This window comes from Tachyglossus aculeatus, chromosome X3, assembly GCF_015852505.1.
Source record: "Tachyglossus aculeatus isolate mTacAcu1 chromosome X3, mTacAcu1.pri, whole genome shotgun sequence".
Classification (NCBI taxonomy): domain Eukaryota; kingdom Metazoa; phylum Chordata; class Mammalia; order Monotremata; family Tachyglossidae; genus Tachyglossus; species Tachyglossus aculeatus.
The window spans coordinates 30,744,667-30,765,075 of record NC_052099.1 but is presented as its reverse complement, the minus strand read 5'-3'; the positions used below and the strand labels follow the sequence as shown (position 1 = coordinate 30,765,075).

The 20,409-nt window shown below is 45.8% G+C and overlaps 1 protein-coding gene across 1 annotated transcript in view; it reads left to right on the top strand.

The window, feature by feature from the left end:
* EPB41L4B (erythrocyte membrane protein band 4.1 like 4B) overlaps window positions 1-20,409 on the top strand; it is a 118,809-nt gene that overhangs the window by 72,279 nt on the left and 26,121 nt on the right. Inside the window, 8 exon segments of the mRNA XM_038770379.1 lie at window positions 364-433; window positions 529-698; window positions 2,145-2,254; window positions 3,434-3,464; window positions 4,808-4,841; window positions 5,993-6,057; window positions 14,081-14,292; window positions 16,954-17,075. Of these exon segments, the coding sequence (XP_038626307.1) occupies window positions 364-433; window positions 529-698; window positions 2,145-2,254; window positions 3,434-3,464; window positions 4,808-4,841; window positions 5,993-6,057; window positions 14,081-14,292; window positions 16,954-17,075 (814 nt within the window).

Genomic DNA, 20,409 nt, shown 5'->3' with positions numbered 1-20,409 from the left:
TGGGTTCTAATCCCGGCTCCGACGCTGGTGTGCTGTGTGACCTTGGGCAAGTCACTTCACTTCTCAGGCCTCAGTTCCCTCTTCTGGAAAATGGGGATTAAGACTGGGAACCCTATGCAGGACAGGGAATGTGTCCAACCTGATTCACTCGAATCTACTTTAGTGCTTAATACAGTGCTTGGCACATAGTAAGCGCTTAACAAATTCCATTTAAAAAAAAAACTTCTATGAATGTTCCACTTAAATGTTCACATCTCATAAAAACCAAGTTTAAATAATGGCCACCCAACTCATTCAGTGTTTCGTTTTTGAAGACAATTGCCACCCCCTCGCCTTTAAAAGGGCTCCTTTCTCTCTGATTAGGCCCAAGATCACAAAGATGGATTTTAAAAAGAGCAAATTAACGCTTGTGGTCGTCGAAGACGACGATCAGGTAAGTTTTCCCCGATGCGCTCTATGTCGCTTCCGGACAGACCGTCCCTCCCGTGAGGTGGGCGACGTGAGATGGGTTTTCATTTCCCTCTTTAGGGGAGAGAGCAGGAGCATACATTTGTGTTCCGGTTAGACAGTGCCAAAACCTGCAAACACCTGTGGAAATGTGCAGTGGAACACCACGCGTTCTTCAGGCTACGGACACCGGCAAATAGTAAATCCAGCCGCTCCGACTTCATCAGGCTGGGATCTCGCTTCAGATTCAGGTAAGGCAGTAACACAATTAGGCAGAGCAGGGGTGGGCGGGGAGAGGGCGTCTAGCTTTGTTCTGGCATCCCCAAGCCTTTTGGACTGGAGGCATCCCAAGTCCTCTTTGAATATTTTGGTGGCATCCCTTAAAGCACTTCATTCATTCAATCGTATTTATTGAGCGCTTACTGTGTGCAGAGCACTGTACTAAGCGCTTGAGAAGGATAAGTCGGCAACATATAGAGACGGTCCCTACCCAACAACGGGCTCACAGTCTAGAAGGGGGAGACAGACAACAAAACAAAACATGTGGACAGGTGTCAAGTCGTCAGAACAAATAGAATTAAAGCTAAATGCGCATCATTAACAAAATAAATAGTCCAAGTAAAAGAGAGTAATAAATCTGTACAAACATATATACAGGGGAGGGGAAGGAGGTAGGGCCAGGGGGATGGGGAGGAGGAGAGAAAAAAGGGGGCTTATGTATATGTTTGTAATTTATTTATTTATATTAATGTCTGTCTCCCCACCCCTGCAATGTAAGCTCATTGAGGGCAGGGAATGTGTCTATGTATTGTTATATTGTACCTTCCCAAGTGCTTAGTACAGTGCACCGCACCCAGCAAACGCACAATAAATACAAATGAATGACTCTCTCCTCCTGCTGAACAGCTGGCTGTTTCTATTCAAACAAAGACTTTGACTTGGTATCGTGACTAATCTCAGTTTGTCCTCAAAGCTCCCCTGTAAGGTAGGGAGACGTGGGTGTTACCGTACTTTAGTCTGTGAGCCCCATGTGGGGTAAGGACTTTGTCCAACCTGATTTTCTTGTAGCTGCCCCAGCACTTAGTACAGTGCCTGGCACATAGGAAGCTCTTAACAAAGTGCTGTGAGAAGCAGCATGGCCTAATCAGTCAATCAATCATATTTATTGAGTGCTTATTGTGGGCAGTGCACGGTACCAAGCACTTGGGAGAGTACAATATAACAATAAACAGACACATTCGGAGCACGGGCCTCGGAGTCAGAAGGACATGAGTTCTAATTCAGGCTCCGACACTTGTTTGCTGCCTAACATAGGGCAAGTCATTTCACTTCTCTGTGCCTTAGAGACCTCTTCTGTAAAGTGGGGATTGAGAATGTGAGCCTTATATGGGACAGGGACTGTGTCCAACCTGACAACCTTATACCTATCACAGCGCTTAGTACAGTGCCCGGCATATAGTACTAAAAAGAAAAGCACCTCTAAGTGCCCCTAGAATCTCCACTCTCCTAGAACTGCTTTAGAACAACAGGGGAGATTACGTGCTCTGCACACTGTAAGCGCTCAATAAATACGATTGAATGAATGAATTACACACGGATTAGGAGTTATTAAACCTTCTCCTCTCTTTTCTCACCAAGACTTTTTAATGTAAACGAAAGTGCCGTCTGTATGAAACGAAATCCTTGATGTTTTTCAGCGGAAGAACTGAATACCAAGCCACGCACGGGGCTCGGCTTCGGAGAACGAGCACCTTTGAGCGGCGGCCCAGCAAGCGATATCCATCCCGGAGACATTCGACTTTTAAAGGTCTTCAGGCTTGACTGAGCTAGTCTCATGCCCCAGAGATTGATTAGCGTTGGAAATGGGAGTTCTTTTCAAGGCTCATCCATCCCCTAAAACTGCCAAATACTGTATCATCCCAAATGCGGCTGTTACATCGTACTCACCCAAGCACTTAGTCCAGTGCTCTGCACGCAGTCGGCGCTCAATAAATACGATTGACTGACTGACCGATATCCCACAGACTTGAAGCCTTACCCATCGTTCCTTCAGCCCCGTGGTTAACTCAACAAAAACCTACCAGGTCCTGTCAAAAAAAAACCCCAAAAACCTACCTCTTTACTCATTCCAGAATGTTCCTTTCCCTATCCTGAATCTCCTGGCCTTAGCCAAAGCAGGTGGTGGAATGATGTGGAATCTGTTGGGGGATCTGGAACTTTGAGTTGGGCTGGAGCAGGAAGTGAAATGGTGAAAGCTGCCCCAAAGAAGAGAAAAATAGTCATCCGTTTTTAAGGTGACAGGTTGAACTGGGCTCATTCCTCTTCTCAAGGGATGTGTCTGATGTTGTGTTCTCCCAAGCACTTAGTGCAGTGCTTTGCCCAGGGTAAAAGCTCAGTAGATATAATTGAATGAATGAACGACTGAAGGAAAACACCTTGGAAGCTGGGAGTCAGCTTCAGCCAGTTTGTCAAGTGTATTTATTGAGAGCTTACTGTGTGCAGAACACTGAACTAAGTGCTTGGGAGAGTACAATACAACAATAAACAGACACATTCACAACATCACCACCTCATTCCCTCTCTCTTTCTCTCACTCTATCTCTGTCTCTCTCACCCTATTTCACTCTATCTCTATCTCACTCTCTTGCTCTGTCTTCCACTTTCTCTCGGTGTGTCTTTTTCTCTCTCTCTCTCTCATTACTGTCCCTCCCACTCTGGCCTTCAATCCCCATCCCTCTGTGACATCTGGACCAGGCTTTTCCTGCCCTCCCTTCCCGGCCGCTCCAACTGCGTGGCCATGGGCAAGTAACCCAATCCAGGTTTTTCAAGGGGCATCTAGAGGGTCGAGGTTGGGCTGTACTACAGGGCAGTTGGACCTTCCTCCTCCCAGGTTAGGATCGAGAAGGCATCACTGAGACGCTCATTCGGAAAATTGGGAAAGCTGTGACATTGCTTACTCAGTCTTTTGTTTGAATTTTCTTTTAAGCCAACAACCCAGTGAAAGCTGCTCAGCTGTGGTAAGTGTTCCCCAAACTCTCCTGGGTCGGTGGGGGTTAATGAGTACGTGCCTTGTGTTGATTATTATTATGATTACCATCAGTAATCAGTCATACTAGAGAGAGCTGACTGGGTGAGGAGCACTGTACTAAGTACTTGGGAGAATACTATGCAACATAGTTGGTAGACACATTCCCTTTTATTATTTTATTATATTTGTTAAGCATTTACCATGTATCAAGCATGTTCTAAGCTCTGGGGTAGATCCAAGTCAATTTGGTCGGACACAGTCTCTGTCCCACATTGGGTTCACAGTCCAAATAGTAGGGAGAACAGGAAGCTTGGGGAGGTTATTTTGTCAATAGAAAGCAAGCCTCCAGACGGATTGTACCAACTTGTACTTCCCAAGCGCTTAGTACAGTGCTCTGCACACAGTAAGCGCTCAATAAATGCGATTGATTGATTGATTGTGATTATGAGCCCCCCCGAGGGACAGGGACCATGTCTATTTTGTTAATGGTATTTGTTGAGCGTGAACTATGTGGCAGGCATTGTACTAAGCACTGGGGTAGATACAAGCTAATCAGGTTGGATACAGTCCCTGTCCCACTTGAGGCTCACAAGGTTAATAATAATAATAATAATAATAATGGCATTTATTAAGTGCTTACTATGTGCAAAGCACTGTTCTAAGCGCTGGAGAGGTTACAAGGTGATCAGGTTGTCCCACAGGGGGTTCACAGTCTTAATCCCCATTTTACAGATGAGGTAACTGAGGCACAGAGAAGTTAAGTGACTTGCCCAAAGTCACACAGCTGACAGTCGGCGGAGCCGGGATTTGAACCCCTGACCTCTGACTCCAGAACCCGGGCTCTTTCCACTGAGCCACGCTGCTCAGTGGCTGTGAGATGAGATAACCGAGGCATAGAGAAGTGAAGTGACTTGCCCAGCATCACACAGCCCACAAGTAGCAGAGTAGGATTAGAACCCAGGCCCTTCTGACTCCCAGTTCTGTGGTCTATCCACTAGGCCACACTGCTTCTCTTTTTGGCCCAACCAAGAAACTGGAGTCCAGGGCAAAATCCTCACCCAGTTAATCAATCAATCAAATTCATCGAGTCCTTATTGTGGGCTGAAAGAAACTCCAAATTTTAAGGCACTAGCTTGTCACCTAGCTAGTTTGTTTGCTTGGGTAGTATTACGGAGCGTTCATTTTGCCCAATATCTTCAGGACTTAGAGAAAGCTATAGTATTAGTGTCTGATTTCCCGAATGAATAAGAAGGTAATAAGACCAAATGAAAATGATCAGTCGTGTTCCTCTAGCAAAAAAGTAATATATTTTCTCATCTGTTTGCTTTTTAGTTCAAAAAATAATCCTGAATTCCATAGTTACCAGGTAAGAGGAAGTCTTTTAAACTTTCCTAACAGGTTCTTTCCTTTCTTCCTGTTTCTCAGGTGCCGTTCGGCACCCTGGTTTTCAAACGCCGTCTAGGTGTGTCATGTAGATTTTCCTCCCCACAGACAGAGGGGCCGGTTTGTAGAAAAGAAAAGTGGGTCAGCCATTGGGATTTTAGGAATATCTCAGGGGTTTTTCGTTCATTCATTCAATCAATCGTATTTATTGAGCGCTTACTGTGTGCGAGGCACAGAACTAAGCGCCAGGGAGAGTATAACAATAAACAGACACATTCTTTACCCACAATGAGCTTGCATTCTAGATGGGAATACAGATATTAATATGAATAAATAAATAAACTAACAGGTATGTACATAGGTGCTGTGGGGCTGAGAATAATAATAATAATAATAATAATTTTGGTATTTGTTAAGCGCTTACTATGTGCAAAGCCCTGTTCTAAGCGCTGGGGAGGTTACAAAGTGATCAGGTTGTCCCATATGGGGCTCACAATCTTAATCCCCATTTTACAGATGAGGTAACTGAGGCCCAGAGAAGTTAAGTTCATTCATTCATTCATTCAATCGTATTTATTGAGTGAAAGAGCCTGGGCTTTGGAGTCAGAGGTCATGGGTTCGAATCCCGGCTCTGCCACATGTCTGCTGTGTGACCTTAGGCAAGTCACTTAACTTCTCTGAGCCTCAGTTACCTCATCTGTAAAATGGGGATTAAAACTGGGAGCCCCACGTGGGACAACTTGAACACCTTGTACCCCCCACCCCAGCGCTTAGAACAGTGCTTTGCACATAGTAAGTGCTTAACAAATGCCATTATTATTATTATTACTGTGTGCAGAGCACTGTACTAAGCGCTTGGGAAGTACAAGTTGGGTGACTTGCCCAAAGTCGCCCAGCTGACAAGTGGTGGAGCTGGGATTTGAACCCGTGACCTCCGACTCCCAAGCCCATGCTCTTTCCGCTGAGCCACGCTGCTTGAATAAAGAGAGCAGGTCAGGGTGATGAAGAAGGGAGTGTGCAGAGGGACTAGGAAGGTGGGATTCTAATTTGTGTCTGCAAACTGTCTCGGGGGAGAAACACCGGAGTAGCTCACGGGGTCGTGATTGACTTCAAGGTTGAATCTCTCCTTTCCAGCCGCCCTATCACCCCACCGTCCACCCCAGTCAGCAGCACTGGCACCCCCACTCCCCGAACGTAAGGTAAGCCCCCCTCCGGACGATGGTTTGGGTGGGTTCGATCGGCCTTGGGGGGCTCCCGGGGTCCAGCGGATGTGTGCCGAGGGTTGTTCTGAGAGGACCACGCTTTTAGCAGGTTTCCTGATGGCGAGGGGGCGAAGCAGGAACAAGGATGGAGAAGTAGAAAATAAAGGGGGAGATCTTCTGAGGCACTGGAGCCAGGAAGCCCTGACCTCAGGGCTCCCCGGATGCTGGTTTCCGGGCCTCGAGCCCCAAAAGAGACAGCCTTCACCAGCTGGCCCTAGTCGATACTTGCCTCTGGGCCTAGGAACAGCCGTGGGCCAGAGCTTTGTGGATTCAAATTCGGGTTAAGCGGCTTCTAGCTGTTGTTTGCCCATCAGTTTTTGAGGTCTGCCAGCCTGTCGATGCCAGGGAATCATTTAAGCTTCCCTGGCTCTCTTCTGCCGGATTGCTCTTTCACCCCAGGAACCCTCCTATGAGTCCCGTCGGAAACCCGGGATTCAGACTCAATGGTTTTTGATGGGCAGTTTTGAACCACAACCGAGCCACCTAGGGGAATTTTAAAATCGGTGGCATTTTAACTCTTCAACCCGGGCCACTAGAGATTTCATTCGCATTCTCAATGTGGTTGGTGAAGAAAAGCTTTCTCCCCGAGTTGACTTGGTTGCAGATTGACGTGATGACCAGATGGAAACCTGCCAATATGTGTTTGCTCTGGAATGCTGAAATTTCAACACAAAGCAATATTGGCTATTGCCCCTCTTTTATTTCGATAATAAGCAGAATACTTGTGGTGTTTGTTAAGCGCTACTAGGTGCCAAGCTCTGTACTAAGCACTGAGGTAGATACAAGCTAATTAGGGCCCGTATGGAGCTCATAGTCTATGTATGATGCTTTGATGTTACTGATGCCTGTGTACTTGTTTTGTTTTGTCTGTCTCCCCCTTCTAGACTGTGAGCCCGTTGTTGGGTAGGGATTGTCTCTACCTGTTTCTGAATTGTACTTTCCAAGCACTTAGTACAGTACTCTGCACGCAGTAAGCGCTCAATAAATACGATTGAATGAATGAATGAAGTAGGAGGGAGAACAGGTATTGAATCCCCATTTTGCAGATGAGGGAACTGAGGCAGAGAGAAGTGAAGTGACTTGCTCAAGATCACACAGGAGACAAATGGCAGAGCCAGCATTAGAACTCAGGTCCTCTGAGTCCCAGGCCCTTGCTGTTTCCATACTGCTTCCCTTACATTATCAGACACCACCTGTTTGTTAGGACAGAGGAAGGACTGTTGCTTTTGAAACCCTGTTTATTTCAGGGGTGGGGGTGGATGTGTGTTTATGTTGAGGGGGTGATTTTAGGGAAAACACCAGAAGTGAACCTTTTTATCAGTTGTTTCCAAATCAGATGTTCTTGCTCTGACAGTGCAGTTACTAAAAGTCTGACTCAACTTGGATTTTTTTTTTACTGTTTTTGAATACTCTTTCTTTTGCCCAGGTTCGGTCAAACCGACCAGAAGGGCAGATTACATTTCCGTTCTAGTATGTGAAGAAGCGATGGTTGGTGTTCTGGGGGAAGTTGTTTTTTTTTTAAATTAGCTTAGACTAAAGCAGAGGGTGTGAAAATGTGTGAAAACTGAACACCAGGCTTGATCTCACTTTGCATACTGTGCATAAAACCACTTCTCAAAAGGCTCAGGGGATATGAGGGCTAGTAACAATCCTGAGCCAGAGAAGAAACCCAGGTTAATATTCCTTCTGTAGGGCATGCTAGCAGGGAATTTGTTGATGAGGTCCCTCCAAACAGACCCACCATGCTTTATAAATAGATTTAATTAAAATTTGCCAGGTTTGTGCCGAGAAAAACACGGAAGGAATCACAACCGCTGCACTCAGTCCTCTCTCCGGGATCGATGAGAAATCATACTTTACCAAGCACAACATCTGGCCTGATTTTGAAGTGATTACGTGCTTTGCAATGATCGGGAAATCAGTGGTTTGGTTTGGGGGAAATCCAAGATTTTCTGGGTGATTTCCACGGGATTGTCTAACACCTGGCATGCCCACGGTCCATGCCCATTTCAGTCACCTGTGCTCCCTTAGACTTTTTTTTCCCAGTTCTGCTTTCTTGCATCATCCACTAACCATAAACTCTGCCGATGGCCTAGGCCATCCTTTCATGATGACAGGTCGTATTGGAGACCGACACCAAGGGGAGAGGACGGCCACTTTCATTATATCCAAGACCAGAACCAGAAGAATTTAGGAGGCATCCAGAGTATGGTTTATCGAGATAAACTCATGACAGCACTTTGAGAAATGGAAGCGGCTTCATTTCACCTCATTTAGCCTCATTACATTCCATAAACACTGTGTGTCTTCGCATTACCTGAAAACATGTTGTAAAACGTCAGTCGATGATCTGGCCTGGTTAGCATGTCGACAGTCTTGGGAGGCAATCTTCTCACCTTTGTAAATACCCGAAAACAGAAGACGGATCAGAATTCACCAGGGACTACATTCTCAAGGCAGGGGGGTTAGTTACGAAGGCTAAGGAAAGACGTTCAAGGTTTTTACTCTGTGCCTTGAAGTGCAACTTCATAGAACGTGCTCATTTGTCGGTGACGCCCCTCCTCATCCGTTTTATTTGTTAATCTGGATAATGGGACCAAAGAATGACAGTAAAGCCGGGAAGCCCGTTTCTCCCCAGCTGCTAGGTAGACGTTAGAAGCAACGACAAGTTGTATTCCAGTGTCTGTTTTAGTGATGAAGCTAGAAGCTGCGATGGTCAGTTCTTTCAGAAGGGAGACTGCTTGCTGTAAAGCCCCCAGATCCTGCTGAAAAATCAGTCAGGGACTTCTTTACCAAAGGAATATCTAGAGAGGACCCCTGGAGCCCAACGCACAGCTCTCCTCTGACATGTCGATTGTACCAGAATCGCTTACTATCCTTAATGGAGATGTTTGCTGCTATAAATAAAGGAATATTAAAGATTAATGCCTTAATGATGGGTGCCTGCTGTTCTACTTGATTTTTTTTTCAACGCAATTATGAATGCAAGTTTAGGATTTGTAGAACTCCGGAGATGCTTTTGCAGATGAGGATCTCCAAGAAGTGATTCGCTATCAGTCAAGCCCTCGGGGACCTAGTTCAGTAAAAGCTGGAGACTTTGAGGGAGAGGATATTTGGGACCCTCCCATTGACGTGACTTAAGATTTTGATCGCTTTGGCTTTTTATTTTTTATTTCCGTCCTTTCCAGAAATCAAGACATTCCAGTGCCTCCTTTTTATTTATTTGTATTTGAATTCGACCCTTTGCTCTTTTTCAAAACGTGCTGGAAAATTATCTTGGACTGAAGATATTCCAGCCTCACAAGGAGGCAGGGGTTAGTTTTACATTCCAAACAGGAGGCAGTCCTGCACAGTTGCCAAGCAGATTCGATCATAGAGAAGTTTTTATAAAATCCACGTTTCCAAATGCTCTCCCTTCTAACCGGTTCTGTGCCCTTCCTCCCTCCGTGTACGTGCTAAGTCCAAATTGATTCGTGTCCTGAGCATTTATTGAGGTGCGTTTTATTAACACCTGTTTGAAAGGAATAAAGATCATTTTTTGCTCTGTTTTGAGTCCTGGAACTTCATTTTAGTGAATGACAAACCCTAGCTGATTCCCGAAGTGCTGAACCTGGACTTCAGTGTGATGGGGTGATTATTAGATTTGGACTTGAAAGACCAGGGGGTTTCACTTATCATAGAAGATGCTGGAAGCAGTGTGGAAAGAACCTGGGAGTCGGGGACCCCGAGTTCTAATCCCGGCTCTGCCACTTGCCTGCTGTGTGACCTTGGGAAAGTCATTTAACTTCCCTGTGCCTCGGTTTCCCCATCTGTAAAATGAGGATTAAATACCTGTTCTCTTTCCCCATTAGTCTGTGAGCCCCGTGTGGGACAGGGACTGTGTCTGACCCGATTGTCTTGTACCTGCTTTAGTGCTTAGTACAGTACATAGGAAGTGCTTAACGCAAACCACAATTATTCATTCAATTGTATTTATTGAGCGCTTACTGTGTGTAGAGCAGTGTACTAAGCGCTTAGCACTGTAATGTCATTATAGGATAAGAGGCTAGACAGATCAATCAGTCAAGCATATGTATTGAGCGCTGTACTAAGCACTTGAGAGAGAACAATATAACAGAGTCAGAAGGCACACTCCTGCCCACAAGGAAATTAAAGTCTAGACAATCTCTCAAGATCCCTTTCAAGCCTAGGAATGGGGGATGAGGTAAAAAGGCCATTTAGTTTGCTTAAAGATTGAGTTTACTTAATGGATCTAAGGCTCCCTTATATGTTCAACTAGTAATCCGGAATTAGTGCTTCCTGTACTTTGCCCCTGAATGGTGCCGTGAAATGGATGTTTGCTCAATCTGGGAAGTGCAGGAACAGATGGAAGTTTAATTTCAGAAATCAATGGGAAATGAGAAGCAGCGTGGCCCAGTGGAAAGCGCACGGGCCTGGGTGTCAGAGGACCTGGGTTCTAATTCCAGCTCCGTCACTTGTCTACTGTGTGACCCTCGGCAAGTCACTTAATTTCTCTGGGCCTCGGTTCCCTCATCTGTAAAACGAGGATTAAATCCCACTCCCTCCGATTTAGACTGTGAGCCCTGTGTGGAGCAGGAACTGTATCTGACCTAATTGATTGGTATCTACCCCAGTGCTTAGAACAATGCTTGACACATAAGAAATGCTTAACAAATACCACAAAACAAATTGAGGAAGGGATTTAAAATAGACATAATCAATCAATAGCATTTATTGAGTGCTTACTGTGTGAACGGCAGTATCCGCTAAGCTCTAAGGAGAGTACCAGCGAGTAGATGGACTCTATATGCCTGACGTATGCTTAACTCCGCCACTCGTCCGCTGTGTGACCGTGGGCAAGTCACTTCACTTCTCTGTGCCTGTTACCTCATCTGTAAAATGAGGATTTAATACTGATTAGCTTGTAATCTACCCCAGCACTTAGTTCAGTGCCTGGTATATAGTGGGTTGTTAACCAATGCCATTAAAAAAAGAATTATTTTTATAACAGCGGACATGGCCATGCCTTCATGCAGTTCATAAGTCTTCTTGGAGTGTGCTACTCAGAATGGCATAGGGTTGGGGAAGCCTTTCATTCTTTCTTGTAAAAACAAGAAATTAACAGCAAAGAACAGCGGCAACAAAAATAAATCCAGTTGGCCTCCCTTCAGCTAGCTAGACGAGAACCAGAAAACGGCAAGAGCATCCGCAGGTAAGAATGGTTCTTTCAGAGGGTTATTTGATAAACATCAGACAGTGATGGACATATGCAGATGGCATGTTGCCCACTGAAGTATGACGCTGCCGTCACCGAAACCATCTGCCAAGCGTGCCGGGTGATTTCACTGGCCAGACGTAAGCGCTGCCCTTTTCGTTGGTATCTTTGGCTTCCTCTTGCTATACCTGGCACTGTGTTTGACTCAGTTCCTCTGCTTGTGAACCGTCCAGAAACTTTGCTCCCAAAAAGAGCCCCCTTGTTCCTGCTTGCATGGTTGGTTCTCTCCTGTTGTCTCTTTTTAATGGTATTTCAATCAATCAATCGTATTTATTGAGCGCTTACTGTGTGCAGAGCACTGTACTAAGCGCTTGGGAAGTCCAAGTTGGCAACATATACAGTCCCTACCCAACAGTGGGCTCACAGTCTAAAAGGGGGAGACAGAACAAAACCAAACATACTAACAAAATAAAATAAATAGAATAGATATTATTTACGTGCTTACTCTATTCCAGGACTGTTCTAAGAGTGCTGGGGTATATACCAGTCCATGTTCCACATGGGGCTCACAGTCTTAATCCCCATTTTGCAGGAGAGGTAACTGAGGGACAGAGAATAATAGTAATAATGATGGTATTTAAGCACTTACTATGTGCAAAGCACTGTTCTAAGCACTGGGGATACAAGGTGATCAGGTTGTCCCACGTGAGGCTCACAATCTTAATCCCCATTTTTCCAGATGAGGTAACTGAGGCACAGTGAAGCGACTTGCCCAAAGTCACACAGCTGACAATTGATGGAGCCGGGATTTGAACCCATGACCTCTGACTCCAAAGCCCGGGCTCTTTCCGCTGAGCCACGCTGCTTCTCTAAGCAGAGAAGTGAAGTGACTTGCCCAAGGTCACCCAGCAGACGAGTGTCGGAGCCGGGATTAGGACCCAGGTCCTTCGGACTCCCAGGACGCTGCTCTATCCACTAGGCCATGCTGCTTCTTGGCTTCTAGTGTCGCCTTCCAGCATCTCCAAAGCTCACACCTCCTTCAGGATAGAGCCCGGCAGAGGGAAAATATGTGGGGGGCAAAGGGAAAAACCTTTAGAATTTGCGGGAGGTTTGCTCAACACACCACAAAGACCCCAAAGACACCCTCTTGGGGAAGGAGCATATAGACTAGTGGAAAGAGCGCGTGCCTTGGAGTAAGAGGTTCTGGATTTTAATACTGCTTCTGCCACGTACCTGTTGCGTGACCTTGGGCAAATCACTTTACTTCTCTATGCCTCAAATCCCTCTTCTGAAAAATGGGGATTCAATCCCTGTTCTCCCTCCTACTTAGACTGCGAGCCCCATGTGGGACCGGATGATCTTATATGTCACCCAGTGCTTAGTAAAGTACTTGGTACGTAGTAAGCGCTTCGATACCACACGCTCTTCATCATCATCATCATCATTCGTATTTATTGAGCGCTTACTATGTGCAGAGCACTGTACTAAGCGCTTGGGAAGTACAAATTGGCAACATATAGAGACAGTCCCTACCCAACAGTGGGCTCACAGTCTAAAAGGGGGAGACAGAGAACAAAACCAAACATACTAACAAAATAAAATAAATAGAATAGATATGTACAAGTTGTCTTCCCAACATTACCATCGTGGAATGGTAAAATACCCCTACGGATTTCACTTTTTTACTAATTAATAGTGAGGTGTACTTGTCCTCCATTTCAGACCAATCATGAGCTAGCTGGGCAGAGTCACTCTTGGAGGACGTAGCCAGGTTTCCTTCAGTCCTTCCTGCCCTTCCCTGTAAGAGGAATCACTGCAATCTGGTCCGTCAGTCAATCGGATTCATTGAGTGCTTACAGTGCAAAACACTGTACCAAGCCTTTGGGAAAGTACAATACAACAAACAGATGTATTCCCTGCTCACAGCGAGCTTGCACTCTAGAGAGGGGATTAGATGTTAACATAAATAAATTACAGGGCCGAGCGGGGGGATGAATAAAAGGAGGAAATCAGGGTGACGCAGATGGGAGTGGGAGGAGAGGAAAGGGGGATTTAGGGAAGGCCTCTTAGAGATGTGCTTTCAACGGGGCTTTGAAGTGAGGGAGAGTCATTGTCAGATATGAGGAAGGAGGGCATTGCAGACCAGAGGCAGGACGTGGATGAGATAGATGAAATCGAGGTACGGTGAGAAGGTTAGTATTAGAGGAGTGAAGTTTGCGGGCTGGATATACCTCCCTCATTCAGGTCACCCTGGGCTCTCAGAGTCAATCTTCTCCTCATCCACCTTAGGGCTGGCCTGCCTCCCACTGAAATCCGGATACAACAATGCCCTCTTTCTCTTGGAAAGCTGGAGTTGCATTTGGGTAATCCCAGAGCTCCCCACTTTCTAATTATTCCGGATACTTCCTCTCCGAGGCTCACCTCCTCCCTCCAAGTTATAACCGCTTTACAAACCCAAATGGCTCTATTAGCTGATTTTTATTACTCCGGGAGAAATGAATTTGCTCTCCGAGCACCAACGTAAAGTGTAATTCAAAAAGAAAAGCTCATCAAAGTAATTATAGGGGGGGTGACTATTACATTGAATTAGTAAGCAATTTACTCCCATTTGGAGAGTTGTACTTGATAATATTTGCAGAATCTGCACATGTCATGAAGTATTTACCCCGGAAGGAAACGGCGATTCCAATGTAAAACCGTGTTTTCCCGTTCCATCCGTTCTAACGTCGCCTTTTTTCCCTACAGATTCCCTCTGGCTTCACAAGTGCTGAACAACACCGACCTGCATTCGTTCCACATTGAGGAAAACGGCGGCACTTCATTTAGCACAAAAATATCAGCAAGACATCACCATCACCATCACCACCACCATCATCATCATCACCACTCAAATTATGGGGCTCCCAAGCTACCCGAGAGCAAAGAGGCCATATCTCCTGGGATTGCCAAAGCCAACAGTAAGCACATCGAATTCCTGGAGCATTCGGTTTAAGCCGAGCAGAGTATCGAGTCGATACAGGGAAGCAGCGTGGCTCAGTGGAAAGAGCACGGGCTTTGGAGTCAGAGGTCATGGGTTCGAACCCCGGCCCCACCACGTGTCTGCTGTGTGACCTTGGGCAAGTCACTTAACTTCTCGGAGCCTCAGTTACCTCATCTGTAAAATGGGGATGAAGCCTGTGAGCCCCATGCGGGACAACCCGATCACCTTGTATCCCCCCCAGCGCTTAGAACAGTGCTTTGCACATAGTATGTGCTTAACAAATGCCATTATTATTATTATTACTACCCTGGTTCACGTGAGCCTGTTTAGAACATTTCAGTCCATCGGTGGTTTCTCTTGAGGCCTTCACCGTGTGCACAGCACTGTGCCGAACGCTTGGGAGAGTACCACTTAACTTCTCTGTGCCTCAGTTACCTCATCGGTAAAATGGGGATTGACTGTGAGCCCCCCGTGGGACAACCTGGTCACCTTGTAACCTCCCTAGTGCTTAGAACAGGGCTTTGCACACAGTACGCGCTTAATAAATGTCATTATTATTATACCACAGAGTGAGTAGATTTGATTCCCCGCCCTCCAGGGCCGTAAAATCTAATGAGGAGCTGGTTGGCCTAGTGGAAAGAGCACAGGCCTGAAAGAGAACCTGAGTTCTAATCCCGGCTCTGCCCCTTATCTACTGTGTTACCTTCGGCAAGTCACTTCACTTCCTCGGGCTTCAGTTACCTCATCCGTAAAATGGGGATTGAGACTGTAAGCCCACATGGGAGAAGCAGTGTGGCTTAGTGGAAAGAGCACGGGCTTGGGAGTCAGAGGTTCTGGGTTCTAATCCCTGCTCCGCCATTTGTCTGCTGTGTGACTTTGAACAAGTCACTTGACTTCTCTGTGCCTCAGTTCCCTCATCTGTAAAATGGGGATTAAGAGTGTGAGCCCCACGTGGGACAACCTGATTACCTTGTATCTACCCCAGCACTTAGAATAGTGCTTGGCACATAGTAAGAGCTTAACAAATACTATATTATTATCGTCCCCCTCTCCATCCCCCCGTCTTACCTCCTTCCCTTCCCCACAGCACCTGTATATATGTATATATGGTTGTACATATTTATTACTCTATTTATTTATTTATTTATTTATTTTACTTGTACATTTCTATCCTACTTATTTTATTTTGTTGGTATGTTTGGTTCTGTTCTCTGTCTCCCCCTTTTAGACTGTGAGCCCACTGTTGGGTAGGGACTGTCTCTATGTGATGCCAATTTGTACTTCCCAAGCGCTTAGTACAGTGCTCTGCACATAGTAAGCGCTCAATAAATACGATTGATTGATTGATTGATTGATTGTCTGCTGTGTGACTTTGAACAAGTCACTTGACTTCTCTGTGCCTCAGTTCCCTCATCTGTAAAATGGGGATTAAGAGTGTGAGCCCCACGTGGGACAACCTGATTGCCTTGCATCTACCCCAGCGCTTAGAGTAGTGCTTGGCACATAGTAAGAGCTTAACAAATACTATATTATTACTATTATATGGGACAGGGACTGTGTCCAACCCGATCTGCTGGTATCCACCCTTGAGAAGCAGCATGGCTCAGTGGAAAGAGCCTGGGCTTTGGAGTCAGACATCATGGGTTCAAATCCTGGCTCTGCCAATTAATAATGATGGCATTTATTAAGCGCTTACTATGTGCAAAGCACTGTTCTAAGCGCTGGGGGAGATGCAGCGTGATCAAGTTGTCCCACGTGGGGCTCACAGTCTTAATCCCCATTTTTACAGATGAGGTAACTGAGGCTCAGAGAAGTTAAGTGACTTGCCCAAGGTCACACAGCAGACTTGTGGTGGAGCCGGGATTCGAACCCATGACCTCTGACTCCAAAGCCCGGGCTCTTTCCACTGAGCCACGCTGCTTCCCAATTGTCAGCTGTGTGATTCTGGGCAAGTCGCTTCACTTCCCTGTGCCTCAGTTACCTCATCTGTAAAATGGGGATTAAGTCTGTGAGCCCCACGTGGGACAACCTGATCACCTTGTATCCCCCCAGTGCTTAGAACAGTGCTTTGCACACACTAAGTGCTTAACAAATACCATCATCATTATTATTATTATTATTATCGTGTTTGGAAAAGTGCCTGGCACATAGGTAAGTGCTTATCAGCGCTTAGAACAGTGCCGGTGCTTAGAACAGTGCTTTGCACATAGTAAGCGCTTAATAAATGCTTAATAAATGCCATTAGTATTATTAACAAATACCATAACAGACTGTGAGCCCACTTTTTAGACTGTGAGCCCACTGTTAGGTAGGGACTGTCTCTATATGTTGCCAATTAGTACTTCCCAAGCGCCTGGTACAGTGCTCTGCAGATAGTAAGCGCTCAATAAATACGATTGATGATGATAACAGTAATAACAAATACCACAATAATAATAACAGATACCATAATAATAATAATCCTGGCTCCTCCGCTTATGTGCTGCGTGACCTTGGACAAGGCACTCAACTTTTCTGGCAAGTGGCAGAGCTTGGATTAGAACCCGGGATCCCTCACCCCAAGGCCCGTGCTCTTTCTACTAGGCCGTGGAGCTTCCCGGTCGCATTCCTGATTGATTTGTTCTGGGCGCCGTTTCAGAGCTGAACCCGGGAGCTGTCGGGCTGTTTGACGAGGCAGCTGCCATCCACCTGAAGAAGATGGAGTTGGAGAACGTGAAGCCCGCCGGGCCCTGGTCCTCCCTACACATCAACATAAACAAGGTACGGAAGAGTCCCCGTCTCTCCCCAGCCTGGCCCACGCTGCATGGAAATCTCTTGAGTTCGAGGGCAGGAAATCTGTCTGTTTTATTGTTATATCATACTCTCCCAAGCGCTTAGCACAGTGTTCCGTACACAGTAAGTGCTCAGTAAATACCACAGATTGATCGATAGGGTCAAGAATGGGACAGATGTAAGACATTACTTCTCCCCTAGTCTCCCTCTGGACTGTAAACTCATGGTGGGCGGGGAATATGTCTGTTTACTGTTATATTGTAAGTGTTTGGAGACTACAATACGGGGAAAGCTATAGTCTGTAGGATGTGAAGGAGGAGGGAATCCCACACGACAGAGGAAGAGGTTGAGGGTAATCAATCAATCGTATTTATTGAGCGCTTACTGTGTGCAGAGCACTGTACTAAGCGCTTGGGAAGTACAAGTTCCCAGGTTCGACAGGTGGCGGAGCCGGGATTTGAAGTAGCGTGGCTCAGTGGAAAGAGCCCGGGCTTTGGAATCAGAGGTCGTGGGTTCAAATCCCACCTCTGCCAATTGTCAGCTGTGTGACTTTGGGCAAGTCACTTAACTTCTCTGTGCCTCAGTTCCCTCATCTGTAAAATGAGGATGAAGACTGTGAGCCCCCTTTGGGACAACCTGATCACCTTGTAACCTCCCCAGCGCTTAGTACAGTGCTTTGCACATAGTAAGCGCTTAATAAATGCCATTATTATTATTATTATTACAAGTTGGCAACATATAGAGACAGTCCCTACCCAACAGTGGGCTCACAGCCTACAGTGAGTTGGTTAGCTTGAGAGACAAAGAGAACTGAGCTGGAGTCGGAGATGAGTTTTCGAAGCAGTCTAAATTTGAGGCAGGCCGTTTCTGGCAATCCTCAGGTGGATTTCTGAACGTCTACAGCATGAGGGCGGAACTTTGGCTCGGAAATTACAATTACAAGCTTCACTTTAACTGGAAAAAAGTTTCCTGGCACAGAGTACATTCTGATTACCTCCCTGACAGTGGGTCCAAACCGTTCCTTGTTTTTGTTTTGCTGAGTGATTGCTTAAGCGTAATCAGAAAAAAAATCTAAAGAAGAAAAATGTTGATTACATTCTTCCCTGGTTTCCTGTGACCTTCCCACAGGAAACAGCGGGGCCTAATGGGCAAAGCACAGGCTTGCGAGCCAGAGGACTTGGGTTCTAATCCAGCCTTTGCCACTTCCCTGTTGTGTGACCTTGGACAAGTCACTTAACTTCTCTGTTTCATTGTTATTATCATTAATATCATTACTAATACTACTAATAATACTTGTGGCATTTGTTAAGCGCTAACCACGTGCCACAAGTATTATTATTAGTAGTGGACTTCTACCCGTGGTGATGTCACATGACCGCCATCTTGTAGAAGTCCACTCAATTTGCCCCAAATTCGCCCAAACCCGAAGTATTTCTCCAGGCTCTATTGAACCACCTGGTTTCCCCAGAGCCTCAGTTTTAATAGTAATAAAAATAGCAATCCACTTTTTAAATGGAATTTGTTAAGCGTTTGCTATGTGCCAGACACTGTATTGATACTTGCGGTATTTGTTAAGTGCTTACCACATTGTCAAGCTCTGTACTAAGCTCTGGGGTAGATACCAGAACATCAGATTGGACACAGTCCCAGTCTGTTTTCTCTGCCCATTCCCTGAGAAGTCTGACGCAGGATACGAACTACAAAATCCCACAGACCCCCGGATGAGTTAATAAACCAGACCTAGCACGTTATGGGCAGGGAAAGTATCTGCAAATTCTGTATTGTACTCCCCCAGATGCTTCATACAGTGCTCTGCGTCTAGTAAATGTCAGTAAATACCACCGATTGATTGATTGATTAAAGGTTTCGGTCTGTATCAGATCTGGACGGAGGCCAGACAACATTTCAAGGGCAGGTAACTGGTCTCCCGAGATTGGGCACTGGATTTCCTCAGACCATCAGAGGAGGGAGAGCCAGAGCTATTGGAGGTGTGGCCTTTCTTTCTAAGATCTCCAGAGTTCAGGCTCTGCTAGTGTGACCCATTTTTCAAATCTAGGTCTCTGAAAAAAAAAACAAACCTCATAGGTCTTTCTAATTTGAGGCTTTGGCTGAGTAGGGGCAGAAACACGTATTTTTTGTGTGTGACAGGCAGAGTAAAAATCTGCCTCGGCTTAAAAAAATAGGCACGTTGAAAAACTCTGCAGGGGAACGGGAACTGATGAGACAACTATTCGGGCACCAAGATCATGCGAATGGAGGAAAATTACAATACATCAGAGTTGGTAAGGGCAATCCCTGCCCTCAAGGAGCTTACCCTTCCACTGTTTGTATGTTATTTAAGTGATTACTATGTGCCAGGTACTGTACTAAGCGCTGGGATAGAGACAAGCTAATCAGGTTGGACACAGTCCCTGCCCCACATGGGGTTCACATTCTTAATCCCCATTTTTCAGATGAGGTAACTGAGACACTGAGAAGTTAAGCAGTGACTTGCCCAAGGTCACACAGCAGATAGGTGGTGGAGCCAGAATTATAACCAAGTTCCACTGGCTCCCAAGCCCATCCTCTAACCACTAAGCCACACTGCTTCCCTGGGAGCTAGGGGTCCTGGAACTGGCCCTGCTTCCCCTCAAAGGTAACATGATATTGGAATGTCCCATCATTTAATAAAGTTCGATGGAAAATTGCTGCTTTCCCTCCTCCACCTCCCCCACTCCTTTTCCAAGACTGGACTGTGAGCTCTTGAGCCAACTACCTAGAATCTATGACACCGCAGCACTTATTTACATATCTGTAATTTTATTTATTTATTTATTTATTTATATTAAAGCCTGTCTCCCTCTCTAGACTGTAAGCTCACTGTGGGCAGGAAATGTGTCTGTTATATTGTCATATTGAACTCTCCCAAGTGCTTAGTACAGTGCTCTGCACACAGTAAGTACTCAATAAATAGGTTTGACTGACTGACTTTACCCTATTGTTTTCTCCCAAGAGCTTAATACAGTGCTCTGCGGATGGTAAGTGCTCAATAAATACCAGTAATTGAAATGATCGCCACCCTGCCCACCTAGTTCACCTTTCCCTCCCCAGGATAAGAACGAGTGTCAATCATTAATTCATAAATGAACAACATCTTGGGGTTCCAATCCTACAGTAGGGTCCCTGGCAGTCAATAGGAGACCCCAACATGTGGCTCTTGCTCTTACTTCTCACACTGGTCATATGAAGCAGTGTGGCTTAGTGGATAGAGCATGGGGCTGGGAGTCAGAAAGACCTGGGTTCTAATCCCTGCTCCACTACAAGTCTGCTGTGTGACCTTGGG